Raw genomic sequence first — 21,847 nt, 5'->3', positions numbered from 1 at the left:
GGTGTTCATATTTCTATACCACTGACTTCCCAGAATGTATTTAGGCAGGAGCAGGATCTGATGCCCTGGATACAATCCCTCGGCCTAGCACTATGGAGCTGAAAGGGGCTTTCACCATCTTTCTGGCACTCTGCTTGTCTTGTCTGCTCATCCTCCTTGCCTGGAAGAGGATCAACAAGGGAGGAAAGCTGCCCCCAGGTCCCACACCAATACCCTTCCTGGGGAACCTGTTACAAATCCGTACAAATGCCACCTTTCAGTCTTTTATGAAGGTGAGTCTGTCTACCTTCTCTCTTAGAGGTGGAAACTAATTTTATAAACAAATACATGTATCACTTGTTTGGAAAGACAGAATCCAAGCACATTGGACTTACAGTACTTTATATCCTTAAACACAATAACGCGTGCATCTAGTTATCTTAAAGCTTTAAGACTGAATATCATGAAATCTTAGGATTCTAAAAATTTAATGCTTCAGAGAGAGAAGCATGGATCTTGGGGTTTATCTCATCCAGGTCCATCATTTCATAGATGAGAAAACTAAGGCTTATATGGGGGTGTTGGGGAGTCTTGCTCAGGATCACAAGAATCAAGGCATCTCTACTTTTTTCTCAGTAGTCCTTCTAAGTCCAGGACTTATCTTTATTTGTTTTTTCCACATTTGTATTCCCTTGAAATCTCCACCTTCTAAACTCCTTGATTGTCTATACTTAGTGCTCCAATCAGCCCCATTTTATTGTGTCTTCCTTCACTCCCAGCTCAGGGAGAAATATGGCCCTGTCTTTACTGTGTACATGGGTCCCCGGCCAGTAGTTATTTTGTGTGGACATGAAGCGGTGAAGGAGGCCCTGGTAGACCGAGCAGATGAGTTCAGTGGTCGAGGAGAATTGGCTTCAATAGAGCGAAACTTCCAAGGTCATGGTAAGTAACAACAACAATAATAGCAATGAAACAAAATGATTATAATGTACTACCTATGTCCCAGGTTCTTTGATATAGTGCACTACATGAATTATTGCATTGAATCCTTTGAAAGAACTATTAATGTCTTACTAATATTGCAAATAAGGAAGCTGAGGGTTAGGAAATATCACACAGTAATTGGCAGAACCATTTTAAACTATCTGACTCTAGAATGTCTGCTGCATTAATTCTGTTCTATTTTTAGTGGATTAGTTACATTGTGTACCCACTGAAGCCCTCATAACCAACCTTACTTCTTATTTTCCTACACATACATACAGATTCAACCCATAGATTTCTGCCTCCTGGAGTTAAGTAGATACCTTTCCAGCATTACTTATACATCCATCTCTAACTGCCTACACTTTTCAATTCCAAGAAGCCTCATACTTTCCATATTCTTTCCATAATTCACCTATCCCTATATTTTTTCTTCCATTTGTCCATTTTCCACTGATACATTTATCCATCAAAAATTCATTCATTAACTGATTTTCTACAAATATCTTTCTATCCAATTAATCTATACAGCTTCAATTAACTTTCCATTTATCTATGTATCCATCATTACCTCCATCCATTCACCCATCATTCATCCATCTATTAATCTTTCTGTTCATCCTCCATCCATCTCAAACCATCCATAAACCCTTCACTCATCCATTAAATCTTCCTTCTATCCAGGAATGACTGTCATAAACTCTCTTCCTTTCATTAATCCACCAAAATTATTTCATTAAATTTCTAAACACTAATTCACCAATTCATGAACACCTGATAATTTCTAAATGTTTTTTACTAAATGATAACTTTTTGTGTAGGCATATTGATGTACAGGTGTGAACTTTTGTGTACACATATGTGTATGTCTAAAGAATCCAAATGCTATATAGAAAACAAAAATATTCTTTGCATTCCAAGGTACTCTATATGGCATTCTACCTATACTTCTTTCCACATTCTTATGTATCCATCCCATTCATTCAGTTCCAGGTCTTAATCCTGAAGAAAATTCTCCTTGATCTCCTCAATCATTCCTAATTTGATTTCTATTCTTCCACCTAAGTCCTAGACTGTTTTTGAGGATCCTAAATGTAGGAAACTTTAGGATGCCTATCAAACCTGGGGAATTGGAAGGGTTTTTTTCTAAAAGCAGAGTCTAGGACTTTCATAATCTGTCCCCATCCTTGTCTAGTAAAAAGTTGGACACAGGAAAGGAGGGGGAAGCAGAGGCCTGACACCGTGATTTTGGCAGGTGTAGCTCTAGCTAACGGAGAACGATGGAGGATTCTCCGACGCTTCTCCCTGACCATTCTTCGGGACTTCGGGATGGGAAAGCGCAGCATCGAGGAGCGGATCCAAGAGGAGGCTGGCTTCTTACTAGAGGAATTACGGAAGACCAAGGGTATGGGGGCCTCAAGGGTGGGGGAAGCTACAAAGTGGGTGTTTGTAGAGAGCTTAGTCATTAGAAGAGAACTGCAGATGATGGCAGAGAGCTCTTGAATGAATGAAAGAAAATTAAAAAGATTAAGAATTTACCAAGGTTTCTAGCCAGATTTCATATTAAAAGTAAACATCAAGAACCCTTAGAGACCACTTGTCCAGAAACTTCAATCAACGGATCTCAGGGAGTTTGTGAGCTCCTGATATCATAATGCAGACTTTGGCAAAAAGTCAGTTTGTGCCTTTTCCTGGTGACAGAATTACTTATATAAATATAGATATGTAAATACACACACAATTGTGATAAAAACCACATAACATAAAATTTTACCATCTTAACCATTTCTAGGGATATTTTTCAGAAGTGTTAAGTATATTCACATTGTTATGAAACAGAGCTTTAGAAATTTTTCATCTTGAGAGTTTGAAACTTTATACTCATTTCACTTTATTTTTAAAAGAATCCAGTCCCCACTCGAAAATAAAATTTGGAACCACTGAGGTCTAGAGAAAAAAGAAGCAGAGGCTGAGAAAAACAAATGAGTAGTTAAGAGACAAGAATTGTGATAACTTCTCTAAATCAAATATTCCTCACCTAGAGCTCCAGAGATGCTAAATGGTCTACATAAAGGCTTTGAATATCCGTGCACCTTCAGAAATTATTTGAAAAATTATATACTTGTAAATATGGGCATTTTTTTCTGGTAAAGTCATTCCCAAACCCACTGTCCTGACAAACATCCTGTTTTACAGAGGGTGAAGCTGAGGTCAGGGAAACTTTTTCTTAATAGGCCAAATGGAATCATTTATAGATATAGACAGATTCCAGTCATCTATTTTTAAAAAATGTATCACTTACTACAACTCCTTTTCCAACTCGGTGACTCTCTAGCAGAAACACAATTAACTACTAATACCAAAAAGTAATGCTTACCAAAAACTTCGCTGATTGAAGTTTCTGGACAAGCAAAAACTGCTAGTTCCACTAGCAGTTTTTAAAAATTTTTTTTACAGGGACAGAGAGAGAGTCAGAGAGAGGGATAGATAGGGACAGACAGACAGAAATGGAGAGAGATGAGAAGCATCAATCATCAGTTTTTTGTTGCGACACTTTAGTTGTTCATTGATTACTCTCTGATATGTACCTTGACCGCAGGCCTTCAGCAGACCGAGTAACCCCTTGCTCAAGTCAAGCCAGTGACCTTGGGTCCAAGCTGGTGAGCTTTTTTTTTTTTTTTTGCTCAAGTCAGATGAGCCTGCGCTCAAGCTGGCGACCTCAGGGTCTCGAACCTGGGTCCTCCGCATCCCAGTCCGACGCTCTATCCACTGCGCCACCACCTGGTCAGGCAGTTTTTTTTTTTTAACTATTTAGTGGATGGCAAAAACTGTGTTAAGCATTTTACATGGATAAGTATCTTGACATCTCATGAACCAGTCAAGTGGTTACTAAACCAATTATCATATTAGGAATCCACTCAAAATAAAAAAAATGAAATAATGCACATGAATTATTAAGCAAGGTAGTCAGGATTTATATCCATGACTAAATGATTCCACATACAATGCTCCTGGTTATTGCCTCTAACAGACAATTTCTACCACCCAGGTGCCCCTACTGAACCCACTTTCTTCCTGAGCCGCACTGTTTCCAACGTCATCAGTTCCGTCGTCTTCGGAAGCCGCTTCGACTATGAGGACAAGCAGTTCCTGAAGTTGCTGCAGCTGATCAATGAGAGTTTCATTGAGATGAGCACACCCTGGGCACAGGTCTCACCAGCCACCTCTCTGCCCGCCCTCAGTCTCAAATAACTAGTTACCTGCCTATCTTACTTAATACATCCCACAACCCCAGAAGACAAGTATTAATATGCCCTGAGTCTCCAAGAAGCAAATGGACTCACCTAGTTCCCAGAGCCAGTGCTGGATGTTGAGTCCAGCTACCTCCCTTCAGACTTAGCCCAGACTGGCCTTGGGTGCCCATTGCTGACAAATTCTCTTTGCCTATTCCCCACAGCTATATGACATGTATTCTGGAATCATGCAATATTTGCCAGGAAGACACAATCACATCTACTACTTAATAGAGGAGCTCAAGGACTTCATTGCCTCTAGGGTCAAGATCAATGAGGAATCACTTGACTCACAGAATCCTCGAGACTTCATTGACTGTTTCCTCATCAAGATGCACCAGGTACCTCACCCTCTTCTCCCAACCCTTTCCTCCCATCTTCTTAATCCCTAGTGCCTGCAACTTTACACTCACCTGTAGACATGGTAGAGACAAAAAAAAATTGCAAACACGGTGTAGTTTTATAGATGAGATCCAAAGACTGTGAAGGCATAAACTCTTACACTTTTAAAATAAATTTTGAACCTAAAATTTTCAGAATATGGAAACTTAAAACCTTACATCTTTCTAATCATATATGATTACAGCTGCCAGCAACTTACAGCTTTAGAAATGTAGGATGAGTCTTTTGAGTCTTAGAATCTGAGAAGCTTAAACGTGTAAAGTTTTTATACTTAAGAGTTTAAAATTTAAACTTAAAAGCATAAAGATGTAGAAATTAGAAGCTTAATACTTTTATCATAGATGCTTTTTTTATTTACTCATTTTTTTAGAGAGGGGAAAGAGAGAGAAAAAGGGGAAAGAGCAGGAAACATCAACTCCCATATGTGCCTTGACTGGGCAAGTCAGGGGTTTCAAACTGACCACCTCAGCATTCCAAGTTGATGCTTTATTCACTGCGCCACCACAGGTCAGGCCTATCATAGATTCTTAGAACTATATATTTTAATATAAAACAGCAGCACTTGAAAGTTTAAAACTATATGCCCTCATGTCATAGAACATTTGAATCTAACAAGGCAATCTCTACTTTCTTCTCTTTCCACTCCAGTCCAAGCACACTGTCCTCCTTGCTGTTCCTCTAACATGCGAGGCATATGCTTGAATCAGAACATTTGCTCTGGCTATTTCCTTTCCCAGATACCCACTTGGTTTTCCCATACACAAAGGAAAAAACAAGAAGATAAAGATAGAAAACGGTGAACAGTTCTTATTCCTCTCATTTTCAGGATAAAAATAACCCATACACAGAATTCAACCTGAAGAACTTGGTCCTCACTACTCTCAACCTCTTCTTTGCTGGAACAGAGACTGTGAGCTCTACACTGCGCTATGGATTGCTCCTGCTGATGAAGCATCCTGAAGTGGAGGGTGAGTGTCCACCTGAGCTGCTTACCAGGTGACTCCCACTCTCAACAGGAAAGAAGACAAAACTTTGAAACCTTAGAACCCTATGGCCTTAGACTCTTCACACTGTAGAATCTCAGGATATATAATAGAATTGTGAGCTCCAGGCTTGGAAGGCCATTTAATTTACTCTTCTACTTAGTGCCTGTGTTAGTTGCCTATGGCTGCTGTCATCAACTGCCAGAAACTTAGTAGCTTAAAACAACATAACCTTATTATCATTGGGTTCTGGAATTCAGAAGTTCAAATAGACTTTCACTGGGTTGAACCAAAGTATAACTTGATTCCTTGCCTTTCCAGGTTCTAGAGCTGTACTCCTTGAATTCCTGAGCTGATGGTATTTTCTTCTTCTTCAAAGCCAGCAGCAAAGATCTTCACATCTCTCTTGATTATGTTGTCACATTTCCTTCTCTACTCTGACCCTACTACTTTCTTCTTTACAGACAGTTCTAACTATATTTAGAGCCAATCTTAATCATTTTGGATAATCTCCATTTCAACATCCTTAATTTTATTATACCTATATAGTCCCTTTTGTCATATAAAGTCACACTGACAGGTTTCAGGGATTAGAAAGTGGTTATCTTTTATGGCCATTATGTAGCTGAGTATAATGTCAGAATCAAATAGAATCCATTCCCAATAAACTGAAATTTGGTTTGGTTAAGTATATAATTCCAGTAATAAGGAATCTCATTACTTGCTTAAGAAAAATACCCAAATGTCACCCCTTTTCCTTCTAATGCAGTTCAAAACAAGCCAACAATTTTTTTTTTACTATAGACAAAGGGAAAGACTAACCTGTTTCCACTCAAACTCTTTTAGTCTCTTCTTCATTGTCCAAGTTGTCTTTTACTAATCCAAGAATTCAATTATGCAATGGAAACTTTCTATATGCTTGGAACTGTCTTAGTTACTTACATACTGGATTTTATGTAAATTTTACAATTATAAGAGCTTGTTAGACCATAACATCTACTTTGAAGAGAGATTCTCAGAAGGCAAAGTCATTTTTCCTGAAGTTTCTCATCCAGGAATTGCAAAGAGGAATGACTGCACCAATGTTGTTCTTAATCACTGTCACATAACAGCTGTCATTTGCCCAGTTCTGACCTAGTTATCTTTTGTGCCCCTTTTCCATCTTGTTGAAACTCTGTTTGAAAGCCTAGCTAGGACTAGGACACTGGCCTGCTCATCAGCCTTCCAATGCTTCTTGTTTTTTTCAAGATAAAGACCAAACATCCCAAATGGCATTCAAGGCTCCAGACTAAGTGCCTCCCAATGATCTGATGACTATTTACCAACCCCACCAATGTGTCAGATGTTATGAATAAAGAGACAAGCAAAAACACATGACCTGTTCCTTCAGGGTCCACAGATACTATATTTTCCCATGTATAAGATGCACACTTTTTTTCAAAAACTTTGGGGTCTAAAAACTGGGTGCATCTTATACAGTGGTTGTAGGTTTTTTACTTGCATTTCTCACTTTTTAATGCTTGTTTTTGTGCTCATTGTTGAAGACAGTGATTCATCATCAGACACAGATGAGGACAAGCTAATGGATGGGAGTTTTGACAGCAATGAGGAGTTGTATGAATTTTATATGAATAAAACTTGAGCTCAATAACTATGTAATACATCTTTTTTTCAAACTTTGGGCCCCAAAATTAAGGTGTGTCTTATACACGGGGGAATACAATATTGAAGATATAAACCCATGGCCCAACCCTGGTCCCTAGAAATATATCCTGTGTCTTTGTCTGTTGTTTTATGGCCCTTTGCAGTGAAGATCCATGAAGAGATTGACCAGGTGATTGGACCACATCGGATACCAAGTGTGGATGATCGAGCCAAGATGCCCTACACAGATGCTGTGATCCATGAGATACAGAGACTGACAGATATTGTACCCATGGGTGTCCCACATAATGTCATTCGGGACACTCATTTCCGAGGCTACCTTCTGCCCAAGGTAGAATGCACTCCTTCTCCCTCCATCACACCCCTCTCTCCTCCTGGTTCCTTACCCCATGTTCCAATACTGATTTCTCCTAACTACTCCTATTTTCATCCCAGGGCACTGACGTGTTTCCCCTGCTTGGCTCAGTCCTTAAAGACCCCAAATACTTCCGCTATCCAGATGCCTTCTATCCCCAGCACTTCTTGGATGAGCGGGGCCGCTTCAAGAAGAATGAAGCCTTTATTCCTTTTTCTTCTGGTAGGTTTTTATGGTCTGAGTCCCCTCCACCCACTCACTGCCAGGAACATACTTTATATGTCCCCCAACCATTGGCTCATATTTGGTTCAGATTTGAAAGGGAAGTTGAGTGCTATTTCAAAGAATCCTAGAATCCCAGAATCATAGACTATTAGAATCCTTGGCTCTTAAAATTAGGTAAGTAATAACACTATATAGAGGTCAGCAAACTTTTTCTGCTAAGGACCAAATAGAAACTATTTTAGGTTTTTCCAGTTATTTGGTCTGTCTGAAATGTGCAGTCTGAATTAGTCCCATACATCATTGTAATTCAAAAGTGATCAATTGTTAGGGAAAAAAAAATGCAACCCACCATTTAAAAGCAGTGAGACTAATAAGGGAGTTACTTGAGCTCCCTGTCTATACAATGGAGATTAATCTCTTCAAACCATTGGAAGGGTGACTGACACTATTTGAGTGTGTGCTTTTATTTTTTTCCCCCTCACCAGTATCTGGCACCAATTAGGCTTTTGATAAGCATTTAAGAAGTTGAAATGAACAGAATGTTCATATTTGAGGTTCCTTTGTAACCATTCCGTCTTGGAATCAGATGGAATCCAAACAATCAGAGAAGTAGCTGCCATGTGTTAAGTGACAGTAACTCTAGGAACCCGCTCAATCTTTAAAATAACCCTATAAAGTGAGTGCTATCATGACCTCAGAGATGATGAGGAAGTAGCTGAGGTTCAGACAGGTTGTGGGGTCAGAAGACTGCCCATGACTCCATCCTCCCAGTGCAAGTGTGACCGACCCTCTTGTCCTCCACTGTGCTCACAGGAAAGCGTATCTGCCTGGGCGAGGCCATGGCCCGCATGGAACTCTTCCTCTACTTGACCTCCATCCTTCAGAACTTCTCCCTACACCCGCTGGTTTCGCCTGCTGACATCGATATCACACCCAAAGTCTCAGGCTTTGGCAACATTCCCCCAACTTATGAGCTCTGCCTGGTGGCCCGTTGAGTGCCCCCTACATGCAGAAGAAACCATGGGAGAACAATTATCCCAAATGTACAAGGACACCTTCCCTCATATCCCTAAATTCTTTCAATACCCTTAGAGAAGGCACTATTATTTACTATTGTCATGGGCCACAGGTCAGTGAGAGTCACCTGAAAATATAGGCCTGCTTATCTTTTACATGCAGTAGAAAAGCAATGCCCAGTCCAACATTTCAGCAAAAACCTGAAGATTTTTCCTTCACTTAATCTCCTCTGGCTACGTTTACGTCTGTACCAAATTCTTTCTGTAGATTCCATGCTTTTATAGTGTTCCTTTGTCTTTACCCTGATCATGACCAAAATATGAGTCACATTCCTTTTACTTCATTCTCATATCCCCCACCCAAAAAAAAGGCATCTATTGAGTGTGGCATGTTTATTGTGTATCATTTGTGTAACACCGATAGGCCACAGCAAACAACTTAAAATGCCCTTTTTTCACTACCGCATGTGTGTGTGTGTGTGTGTGTGTGTGTGTGTGTTAAAGACAAAGGGAATCAGAGTGAGGGACAGATAGGGATAGACAGACAGGAAGAGAGGGAGATGAGAAGCATCAGTTCTTTGTTGTGGCAACTTAGTTGTTCATTGATTGCTTTCTTATATGTGCTTTGACCGGGGAGCTATAGCAGAGCTAGTGACCCCTTGCTCAAGCCAGCAACCTTGGGCTAAAGCCAGCAACCTTGGGTTTCAAGCCAGTGACCTTTGGGCTCAAGCCAGCGACCATGAGGTCATGTCTATGATCCCACACTCAAGCCAGCGACCCCGCACTCAAGCTGGTGAGTCCACGCTCAAACCAACGACCTTGGGGTTTCAAACCTTGGTCCCCTGCATCCCAGTTTGATGCTCTATTCACTGTACCACTGCCTGGTCAGGCTCCCTACCTTGTTATTAAGTAGTTTTATTTCCAGCTCACCACCAAAGATTTCTCATTGGTTGAGCCATACTTATAATACTCCAGCTTCATCTATCTTGCTGGCTCATTATCTCTTCCTCCCCATCATCTAAACCTACTTCCTCCCCATCATCTCTCCTTTTTAAACTTGCTTCCCTGGTTGTTCTTATTATAACTTCCAACTCTAAATACTCTCCAATCCATTTGGAAGAATAGTCAAATTGCTTATAGCTCTGTTATTCCATATCTAAGTTTCACCAACTTGCTCAGTGATGAAAACTTTCTTATATAATTCATTTTATTCAACCAATATTTATTGAATATCCAACATAGGCCAGCACACTCTTCAGTTACTTGGGACACATCAGTGAGTAAATGGACAAGATTCTTGCCCTTGTGGAGCTTACATTATAGTTGGGAAAATAGATAATTAAAAATAAATATTGTAAATAAACAAATGATATGTTTGAAAAGCAAACCGAGGAAGTGGGTTAAGGAATTCCAGGATTGAAATTTTAAATTGGTGATCATGCGTGGTTTCAAAAGGCAATAATGAGAAAGCTGTACAGATTAACTGGAAATGAATGTTCCTGGAAGAACAATAAAAAACAGCAAAGTCTAAGACAGAAGGCTGTGTGTGTATACATGAATCCAAGAGGAGACACAAGTGGCTGGAATGAAGTAAGACAGTCTGTAAGAGTAATGGAGATGAGGGTAGAGAGTTAAAGTGCCAGGCTGAATGGAGACTTGAGTGAGATGGAGGTTCCTTTTGCAGGGGTGGGGGTGGGGCAAAGGTGAGCAGAGGTAACGTTTATTGAGATATTTTAAATGGCTCAATTTAGCTGTTGTATAATAAATACACTGAAGGAGGGGGTGAAACAAAAAAAAAGGACCAATTAGAAAGCTACTACATTGATTTTTTAATCAATACAAAAATAGCTTTGGCTATTTTAAGCAGTAAAGTTTGATGGATACTGGAAAAACAATGACTAGTTCAAAAATCAATGGAAAGTTAGGCTAAAAATATGAGGAAGAATAAAAAGAGACAGCACTAGGAGGACATCAGCCAAGATAATAGCCAGAACCATCAGCTAAGGGCTGCTGCTGCCATTGCCACCCCCCTGCCCACATACACACACAGACACTACACACAGCACACATTGAGGGCCCTGAACACTACTGCCATGGGATTCTTGGCCCATAGCCACTCCTGTGGACAACTTTCTGCTCATATCTGTGTCCTTGTTGTCACCTCCTCAAACAATACTCATATGTAGTTTCAATTAGCCAAGCCATTGTCAGATGTTAATGCCTTAGGTTTCAGTGTGTGCTGGAGAAGAGATTTGTTCCTTCAGTTTCTGCAGTGGGAGGCAAAGACTTTCTACTGATGAAGAGTCACACAATAGGGAATTATCCAAAATTGGAAGAGAGTTTTAAGACTAAGAATGTAATAAACAGCCAATGTCATGATGCATATTATGTGAACTGGGTCCCCTGGAAAGTAGAGACTTAGATGGAGCTAGGAGTGCATAATTTTATTTGGGGTTAATGTGTGTAAAAGACAAAAGAACAAAAATCATATGATCCTATCAATAGATACAGAAAATGCATTTAATAAAATACAACATCCCTTTATATTTGAAACACTCAATAAAATAGGTATTGAAGAAAAGTACCTTGACCTGAACTGTGGTGGTGCAGTGGCTAAAGCCTTGACCTGGAATGCTGAAGTCTCTGGTTCAAAACTCCGGGTTTACCTGATCAAGGAACACATGGGAGTTTTTGCTTCCTGCTCCTCTCCCCTTCTTTCTCTCTCTCTCCTTTCTCCAAAATGAATTTTTAAAAAAATAAATTACCTCAACATAATAAAGTTCATATATGACAAATCATAATATCACTAAATGGAGAAAAAAGAAGGCTATTCCTCTAAAATCAGGAACAAGACAAGGCTGTCCACTCTCTCCACCTTTATTCAAAATAGTTCTGAAAGTTTTAGCCAGAGCAGTCAAGCAAGAGAAAGAAATAAAAGACATCCATATAAGGAAAGAAGAAGTTAAGGTAACACTTTTCAAAGATGATATGATCTTGTATATAGAAAACCCCAAAGACTCCAGTAAAAAACTATTAGAAAAAATAAACTAATACAGTAATGTCGCAGGATGCAAAATCAATACACAGAAGTCTACTGCTTTTCTATATGCCAATGATGAAACTTCAGAAAATGAACTGAAAAAAATTCCTTTTACAATTGCAACAACAAAAAAAATAAAATATGTAGGAATAAGCTTAACAAAGAATGTGAAGGACCTATATTCTGAAAAATACAATATATTATTGAAAGATTTTAAAAAGGAAAACAATGAAATAGGAAAATATTTCATGTTCATGGGTTGGAAGAATCAACATTGTTAAAATGACTATATTACCTAAAGCAATATACAAAAAATATACCCCAAAATCCCAGTGTCATTTTTTAAAGAAATAGGCCCTGGTTGGTTGGCTCAGTGGTAGAGTGTCAGCCTAGCATGTGGATGTCCCAGGTTTGATTCTGGGTCAGGGCACACAGGAGAAGTGCCCATCTGTTTCTCCTCCCTTCCCCTCTTGCTTCTCTCTCTCTTCTCCTCCCCTCCTGCAGCCATGGCTCAATTGGACCAGGTTGCTGAAGATGGCTTCATGGTCTTCACCTGAGGAGCTAAAAAAAAAAATGGCTCCAGTTGCAACAGAGGAAGGACCCCAGATGGGCAGAGCATTGCCCCCTAGTGGGCTTGCCCAGTGGATTCCAGTCAGAGCACATGCAGGAGTCTGTTGTCTCCCCTCTTCTCACTAAATTAAAAAAAAAGAAAAAGAAATAGAACAAAAACACCAGATTTGTATGGAACCATAAAAAAGGCCAAATAGTCAAAACAATCCTGAGGATAAAGAATAAAGCCAGAGCTATCACACTACCTGACTTCAAATTACACTATAGAGCCACAATAATCAAACAGCATGGTATTGGCAGAAAGACACACAAATGAATGAACAGAATAGAGAGCCCGGAAATAAAATCACACACACAATGGAGAAAAGAAAGCCTCTTCAATAGATGGGTCTGGGGACATTACAATATAGGGATAGGATGTATTATAGAACTGTACCCTTGAAACCTATATAATTTTATTAACCAATGTCACCTCAATAAATTCAATTAAAAAAAAAGAAAGCCTCATGCAAAATAATGAAACTTGACCAGAGTTTGTCCCCCTGCACAAATATTAATTCAAAATGGCTCAAAGACCTAAATGTAAGATTTGAAACAATAAATTATACAAAAGAAAACATAGGCACTAAACTCATGGACCTTGGCTATAAAGAACAATTTATAAATTTGACCTCAACAGCAAGGGGAAGTCAAGTCAACAATAAGTGAATGGGACTATATCAAAGAAAAAGTTGCACAGCAAAAGAAACCAACAACAAAACAAAAAGGCAGCCAAACAAATGAAATATGATATCTGCAAGCAACAGTACTGATAGAGTTAATATCCAAAATATATCATATAAAGAACTCACCAAACTCAGCAACAAACAAGCAAACAATCCAGTTAAAAAATGGGGTGAGGACCTGAGCGGACACTTCTCCCAAGAGAACATATCAATGACCAACAAATATATTAAAAGATGCTCATCTTGCCTGACCTGTGGTGGTGCAGCGGGATAAAGCGTCGACCTGGAACACTGAGGTTGCCGGTTCGAAACCCTGGGCTTGCCTGGTCAAGGCACATATGGGAGTTGATGCTTCCTGCTCCTCCCCTTTCTCTCTCTCTCTCTCTCCCCTCTCTCTAAAAATCAATAAATAAAATATTAAAAAAAAAAAAAGATGCTCATCTTCACTAACTATTGGAGAAATGCAAATCAGAACTAAAATGAGATATCATTTCACCCTTGTTAGATTGGATATTATCAACAAGACAGGTAATAACAAGTGTTGGAGACACTGTGGAGAAAAAGAAACTGAGTCAGAGTAATGGCGGAGTAGGAAGCGATACCGATAAATCTCCCCCAAAACTCAACAAGATCTTCAACCAGAAACAGAAAAACCTATACTTGGAGCTTCCAGATTCTTCGCAATACACCCAAAGGTATGATTGAGTGAAAAATTGGCTAAATATATAACCAAACCCCGAAGGAAATAGGGAGTAAGAAATGCTCCGCCTTCCTCACTAACCTAAACAGGGCGGCTTTCTCTGGTAACTGTGAATATAGAAACTGAGGTGGGCAAGGGGGTGAATAGATCCAGGCCGCCACCGCAGCAAAAACGGCCGAACCAGGCTGTGGCTCAGAGATCCAAGCCGAGGAAAATCTGATCCTGTGGCAACCCGGGCAATACAAGCTAACACTCGCGCCAAACCCAAAGAAAGAAAGACAAGCGGAGCGGCCATTTTACCCGGTCTCCTGGTCGGTGCGCAGTTAGTGGAAGAGAGATTTCTTCCTAAGCCGCGGAAGTGGGTGCCCGTGTTGCCCCACGGAGAGGCAGGGTCAGAGGCCTTTCTGTGGGCTGAGGGCAGAGTCTCTGGGCAGCCCCAGCGCCCTGGGAAAGCCACGCACGGGAGGGAGTGAGAACTAATCCCAACGGTGGAGATTTTCCGTGCTGGAGGCTGTTTCACTCAGAGGGAACCAGGGCCGGCCTCATATCCTGGTTTGCGCGCGCAGATAAGGAGTGAGCGATTCCTCCGAGTGCCTTGGCCGTGCGCGCCCGTGTTATCGCAGAGAGGGGCAGAGTCAGGGGCCTTTGTGTGGGCCAAAGCGGAATCTCGGGCCGCCCCAGCGCCTTGCAAAAGCCGCACACGGGGACGGAGCGAGACTCAATTCCAACGCTGCAACTTTTCCCTGCGGTTGGGGGTTTCACTCAGAGCGTGAGACTGCTGGCCGGATATCCTGGTTGCAGACAGTGAGTGAGAGTTTCCTCCAAGCGCCCCCCAGAAGTGGGCGCCCGCTTGTGTTACCGGATAGAGTGGCAGACCAGAGGTCTTCGAGTGGGCGGAAAGCCCGCCTGATTATGCTAGCAGCTCTGACTGACTGAGCCTTACCCAGAGCCCTGTGCTGAGTGGAAATAGAGTGGGGAGTTGCCAGCAATTTGAGCCTCTTACTATCCAGGCAGAGGCAGCAGCAACCCCATACCTGGACTATCAGGCTACTAATTGAGGAAGGAAAGACTAGGAGAAAGGCTCCAGGAACACGGACTCTCTCACTGTCGGAGCCTATAAATGCTAATGAGCCTCGACTCCCAACGAGAATAAAGCACAATACATGACATTGCCATAGAGACTTATCAACTGCAAACCTCTACCTGAGCGTGCCAAAGGGGCAGAACCCGGGGTACAGAGTCACCGACCAGGAAGAGGGAGAGAAAAGAAAAAGCAAGAAGATAACCTCTCAAAATCAAGAATAATCTGCAGACTTTATAACCTATCCCATTTTATTATATTTGTTCGTTTGTTTCTCTTATCTTCATTCTTGAGACTTTTTTTTCCTCCTCCAATTTGGCCGATTAACTCTCTACCGGTCTTACTCTCTCCTCTCCTTGAACTACACTACCCATAAGTGTTACATCTCCCATTATCATTTCTCTTCTCTTTCTTTCTCTCTATGAGGGTTGCACTCCAAAACCCTTAACTCTCTCTCTCTCTCTCCTTTCTTTTTTCTTCTTTTAGTGGTTCCCTCTTTTTTTCTCTCTCTCTCTTTCTTTTCTCCCTCTATATTAGTTTCTTCCTTTCTCCTTTACATCTCCTCTCATTCAAACCTCAATAACAAACAAATTATCTTATCTGGGACTCAAACCTATGTTTGTGGCATTTTGGGGGGTTTTTACTTCACCTTTTTAACTCACTAGCAGTGCTCCCATCCCTGGCTCTCCATATTATCTAGTTCTTGTTCCACTAAATACAATAGTAAGTTTTTAATTTGTCCCCCCATTTTTCCATTTTCCTCTTATTCCTCTCATCATAACTCTTAGAAAACCAACACCTAAAAGCAAATCATTTTATTCTTGACCCAAATTTTTTCCTTATTTGCTTTTTGTGGGTCCATACGCTCTTTTTTTTTTCTTTTTTCTTTTTTTTTTTTTTCTCTCTTTTTTGCCCCTTTATTACTTTTCCCCAATTCAGGCCCTCCATCACAGGCATTGTTTGTTATAACTCACAGTCCACCACAAGATTTTCTCAAGAAAGAGGGGAGAGGAGAGGAGAGGAAAAAAAGAGGGGGGGAATAATTTCCTTTTTTAAAAAATTTTTATTTTATTTTATTTTTCTTTATTTCATTATTAATTTTTTTTAAAAAAAACAACTCTTTTCGATTTGTTATTTTTTATTTTTTTTAACTTTTTATTCTTTATTAAATGTCATTAATACTATCAACAAAACCACCCTCAGATGCCATTAAGAAAGAGAAAATCGAATATCATGGATACAAAAGAAAGAGAGGTAACACAGCTAGATGAGGAAAAATCTATGGAGAAAAAATTTAATATATTGGAAACCTTGGAGCTAAATGACAGAGAATTCAAGATAGAAATCCTAAAAATCCTCCGAGATATACAAGAAAACACAGAAAGGCAATATAGGGAGCTCAGAAAACAACTCCATGAACACAAAGAATATATGTCCAAGGAAATTGAAACTATAAAAACAAATCAAACAGAGATGAAAAACTCAATTCACGAGCTGAAAAACGAAGTAACAAGCTTAGCTAATAGAACAGGTCAGATAGAAGAGAGGATTAGTGAAATAGAAGACAAGCAACTTGAGGCACAACAGAGAGAAGAAGAAAGAGACTCAAAAATTAAAAAAAATGAGATAGCCCTACAAGAATTATCTGACTCCATCAAAAAGAATAACATAAGAATAATAGGTATATCAGAGGGAGAAGAGAGAGAAAATGGAATGGAGAACATACTTAAACAAATAATTGATGAGAACTTCCCAAGCCTGTGGAAAGAACTAAAGCCTCAAGTTCAAGAAGCAAACAGAACTCCAAGTTTTCTTAACCCCAACAAACCTACTCCAAGGCATATCATAATGAAATTGACACAAACCAACAGCAAAGAAAAAATTCTCAAGGCAGCCAGGGAAAAGAAGAATACAACATATAAAGGAAGGCCCATTAGATTATCATCAGATTTCTCAGCAGAAACTCTACAAGCTAGAAGAGAGTGGACCCCAATATTTAAAGTCCTGAAAGAGAGGAACTTTCAGCCACGAATACTATACCCATCAAAGCTATCCTTCAAATACGAAGGAGAAATAAAAACATTCACAGATACACAAAAGATGAGGGAATTTATCATCAGAAAACCCCCACTCCAGGAATTACTAAAGGGGGTTCTCCAATCAGATACAAAGAACAAAAAAAAAAACAGAGCCACAAGTAAAAGCTCCAAGAAGAACACAATAAAACCAAATTTAAACTGTGACAACAACAAAAAGAAAGAGGGGGAGAAGACGGAGATTAACAGTAGCAAAGGACGATGGAGTGCAAAAGTACTCACAAAATAGTTCGCTACAATGAACAGGGTAGGGACCCTTTTCATTACTCAAAGGTAACCACCATTGAAAAAACCACCACAGAAGCACATGAGATAAAAAAGATAGCAACAGAGGAAAGATGTATGGAATACAACCAAATAAATACAAAAGATAGAAAAACGAAAGAGAAGGATCAAACAAGACACAAAACTAACAGAAAGCAAGATATAAAATGGCAATAGGGAACTCACAAGTATCAATAATTACACTAAATGTAAACGGATTAAACTCACCAATAAAAAGGCACAGAGTAGCAGAATGGATTAAAAAAGAAAATCCAACTGTATGCTGCCTACAGGAAACTCATCTAAGTAACAAGGATAAAAACAAATTCAAAGTGAAAGGCTGGAAAACAATACTCCAAGCAAATAACATCCAAAAAAAAGCAGGTGTAGCAATACTCATATCGGATAATGCTGACTACAAGACAGGAAAAGTACTTAGAGACAAAAATGGCCATTTCATAATGGCTAAGGGGACACTGAATCAAGAAGACATAACAATTCTTAATATATATGCACCAAACCAAGGAGCACCAAAATATATAAGACAGCTACTTATTGATCTTAAAACAAAAACTGACAAAAATACAATCATACTTGGAGACCTCAATACACCGCTGACGGCTCTAGATCGGTCATCCAAACAGAGAATCAACAAAGACATAGTGGCCTTAAACAAAACACTAGAGCACCTGGATATGATAGACATCTACAGGACATTTCATCCCAAAGTGACTGAGTATACATTTTTCTCCAGTGTACATGGATCATTCTCAAGAATTGACCATATGTTGGGCCACAAAAACAATATCAGCAAATTCAGAAAAATTGAAGTTGTACCAAGCATATTTTCTGATCATAAAGCCTTGAAACTAGAATTCAACTGCAAAAAAGAGGAAAAAAATCCCACAAAAATGTGGAAACTAAACAACATACTTTTAAAAAATGAATGGGTCAAAGAAGAAATAAGTGCAGAGATCAAAAGATATATACAGACTAATGAAAATGACAATACGACATATCAGAATCTATGGGATGCAGCAAAAGCAGTGATAAGAGGGAAGTTCATATCGCTTCAGGCATATATGAACAAACAAGAGAGAGCCCAAGTGAACCACTTAACTTCCCACCTTAAGGAACTAGAAAAAGAAGAACAAAGACAACCCAAAACCAGCCGAAGAAAGGAGATAATAAAAATCAGAGCAGAAATAAATGAATTAGAGAACAGAAAAACTATAGAAAAAATTAATAGAACAAGGAGCTGGTTCTTTGAAAAGATCAACAAAATTGACAAACCCTTGGCAAGACTTACCAAGGAAAAAAGAGAAAGAACTCATATAAACAAAATCCAAAATGAAAGAGGAGAAATCACCACAGACACCGTAGCTATACAAAGAATTATTGTAGAATACTATGAAAAACTTTATGCCACTAAATTCAACAACCTAGAAGAAATGGATAAATTCCTAGAACAATACAACCTTCCTAGACTGAGTCAAGAAGAAGCAGAAAGCCTAAACAGACCTATCAGTAGAGAAGAAATAGAAAAAACCATTAAAAACCTCCCCAAAAATAAAAGTCCAGGCCCTGACGGCTATACCAGCGAATTTTATCAAACATTCAAAGAAGACTTGGTTCCTATTCTACTGAAAGTCTTCCAAAAAATTGAAGAAGAAGCAATACTTCCAAACACATTTTATGAGGCCAACATAACCCTCATACCAAAACCAGGCAAGGATGGCACAAAAAAATAAAACTACAGACCAATATCTCTAATGAATACAGATGCTAAAATACTAAACAAAATACTAGCAAATCGAATACAACAACATATTAAAAAAATAATACATCATGATCAAGTGGGATTCATCCCAGAATCTCAAGGATGGTTCAACATACGTAAAACGGTTAATGTAATACACCATATCAACAAAACAAAGAACAAAAACCACATGATCTTATCAATAGACGCAGAAAAGGCTTTCGATAAAATACAACACAATTTTATGTTTAAGACTCTCAACAAAATGGGTATAGAAGGAAAATATCTCAACATGATAAAGGCCATATATGATAAACCATCAGCTAACATCATATTAAATGGCACTAAACTGAAGGCTTTCCCCCTTAAATCAGGAACAAGACAGGGTTGTCCACTCTCTCCACTCTTATTTAATGTGGTACTAGAGGTTCTAGCCAGAGCAATCAGACAAGACAAAGAAATAAAAGGCATCCATATCGGAAAAGAAGAAGTAAAGCTATCACTTTTTGCAGATGATATGATCCTATACATCGAAAACCCCAAAGAATCCACAAAAGACTACTAGAAACAATAAGCCAATACAGTAAGGTCGCAGGATACAAAATTAACATACAGAAGTCAATAGCCTTTCTATATGCCAACAATGAAACAACTGAGAAGGAACTCAAAAGAATAATCCCCTTCACGATTGCAACAAAAAAAATAAAATACTTAGGAATAAACATAACAAAGAATGTAAAGGACTTATATAATGAAAACTATAAACCATTGTTAAGGGAAATCGAAAAAGATATAATGAGATGGAAGAATATACCTTGTTCTTGGCTAGGAAGAATAAATATAATCAAGATGGCTATATTACCCAAAGCAATATACAAATTTAATGCAATTCCCATCAAAATTCCAATGACACTTTTTAAAGAAATAGAGCAAAAAATCATCAGATTTATATGGAACTATAAAAAACCCCGAATAGCCAAAGCAATCCTAAAGAAAAAGAATGAAGCTGGGGGCATAACAATACCTGACTTCAAACTCTATTATAGGGCCACGACAATCAAAACAGCATGGTATTGGCAGAAAAATAGACACTCAGACCAATGGAACAGAATAGAAAGTCCAGAAATAAAACCACATATATATAGTCAAATAATTTTTGATAAAGGGGCCAACAACACACAATGGAGAAAAGAAAGCCTCTTCAATAAATGGTGCTGGGAAAACTGGAAAGCCACATGCAAAAGAATGAAACTGGACTACAGTCTCTCTCCCTGTACAAAAATTAACTCAAAATGGATCAAAGATCTAAACATAAGACCTGAAACAATTAAGTACATAGAAGAAGACATAGGTACTCAACTCATGGACCTGGGTTTTAAAGAGCATTTTATGAATTTGACTCCAATGGCAAGAGAAGTGAAGGCAAAAATTAATGAATGGGACTACATCAGACTAAGAAGTTTTTGCTCAGCAAGAGAAACTGATAACAAAATAAACAGAAAGCCAACTAAATGGGAAATGATATTTTCAAACAACAGCTCAGATAAGGGCCTAATATCCAAAATATACAAAGAACTCATAAAACTCAACAACAAACAAACAAACAATCCAATAAAAAAATGGGAAGAGGATATGAATAGACACTTCTCCCAGGAAGAAATACAAATGGCCAACAGATATATGAAAAGATGCTCATCTTCTTTAGCTATTAGAGAAATGCAAATCAAAACGGCAATGAGATACCACCTCACACCTGTTCGATTAGCTGTTATTAGCAAGTCAGGTAATAGCAAATGTTGGAGAGGTTGTGGAGAAAAAGGAACCCTCATACACTGTTGGTGGGAATGTAAAGTAGTACAACCATTATGGAAGAAAGTATGGTGGTTCCTCAAAAAACTGAAAATAGAACTACCTTATGACCCAGCAATCCCTCTACTGGGTATATATCCCCAAAACTCAGAAACATTGATACGTAAAGACACATGCAGCCCCATGTTTATTGCAGCATTGTTCACAGTGGCCAGGACATGGAAACAACCAAAAAGCCCATCAATAGATGACTGGATAAAGAAGATGTGGCACATATACACTATGGAATACTACTCAGCCATAAGAAATGATGACATCGGAACATTTACAGCAAAATGGTGGGATCTTGATAACATGATACGAAGCGAAATAAGTAAATCAGAAAAAAACAGGAACTGTATTATTCCATACGTAGGTGGGACATAATAGTGAAACTAAGAGACATTGATAAGAGTGTGGTGGTTACGGGGGGGAGGGGGGAATGGGAGAGGGATAGGGGGTGGGAGGGGCACAAAGAAAACAAGATAGAAGGTGACAGAGGACAATCTGACTTTGGGTGGTGGGTATGCAACATAATTGAAAGACAAGATAACCTGGACTTGTTATCTTTGAATATATGTATCCTGATTTATTGATGTCACCCCATTAAAAAAATAAAATTATAAAATAAAAAAATAAAAAATAAATAAATAAAACAGCAAAAAAAAAAAAAAGAAAAAGAAACTGTATTCACTGCTGTTGGGAATGCAAATTAGTACAAGTGTTTTTTTTTTTTTTTTAAACTTTTTTTTTTAAACTTTTTTTTTTTTTAATTTTTTTTTATTTTATTTATTCATTTTTAGAGAGGAGAGAGACAGAGGAGAGAGAGACAGAGAGAGAGAAGGGGGGAGGAGCTGGAAGC

General features: G+C 38.9%; 2 protein-coding genes across 2 annotated transcripts in view; both read left to right on the top strand.

The window, feature by feature from the left end:
- TGFB1 (transforming growth factor beta 1) overlaps nucleotides 1-21,847 on the top strand; it is a 391,513-nt gene that overhangs the window by 336,345 nt on the left and 33,321 nt on the right. The gene's annotated exons all lie outside the window — the stretch shown is intronic.
- LOC136313119 (cytochrome P450 2G1) lies at nucleotides 60-9,254 on the top strand. The gene is made up of 9 exons (XM_066243274.1): nucleotides 60-272; nucleotides 759-921; nucleotides 2,219-2,368; nucleotides 4,013-4,173; nucleotides 4,421-4,597; nucleotides 5,485-5,626; nucleotides 7,450-7,637; nucleotides 7,742-7,883; nucleotides 8,700-9,254. The coding sequence occupies exons 1-9, from the start codon at nucleotides 93-95 to the stop codon at nucleotides 8,879-8,881; spliced, it is 1,485 nt and encodes a 494-aa protein (XP_066099371.1). The 5' UTR covers nucleotides 60-92; the 3' UTR covers nucleotides 8,882-9,254.

The sequence above is a fragment of the Saccopteryx bilineata genome, chromosome 9 (assembly GCF_036850765.1).
Source record: "Saccopteryx bilineata isolate mSacBil1 chromosome 9, mSacBil1_pri_phased_curated, whole genome shotgun sequence".
In the NCBI taxonomy this organism is placed as follows: domain Eukaryota; kingdom Metazoa; phylum Chordata; class Mammalia; order Chiroptera; family Emballonuridae; genus Saccopteryx; species Saccopteryx bilineata.
The sequence above is the reverse complement of the archived record's forward strand: the minus strand, read 5'-3'. Positions and strand labels throughout refer to the sequence as shown.

What these genes read in the sequence shown, in the direction of transcription:
- LOC136313119 (XM_066243274.1), top strand. Translation starts at nt 93, where the DNA reads ATGGAGCTGAAAGGGGCTTTCACCATCTTTCTGGCACTCTGCTTGTCT. An exon ending in GAGGCTACCTTCTGCCCAAG is followed by an intron (nt 7,638 to 7,741) that starts GTAGAATGCACT and finishes TTTTCATCCCAG; the next exon opens with GGCACTGACGTGTTTCCCCT. An exon ending in CTTTATTCCTTTTTCTTCTG is followed by an intron (nt 7,884 to 8,699) that starts GTAGGTTTTTAT and finishes CTGTGCTCACAG; the next exon opens with GAAAGCGTATCTGCCTGGGC.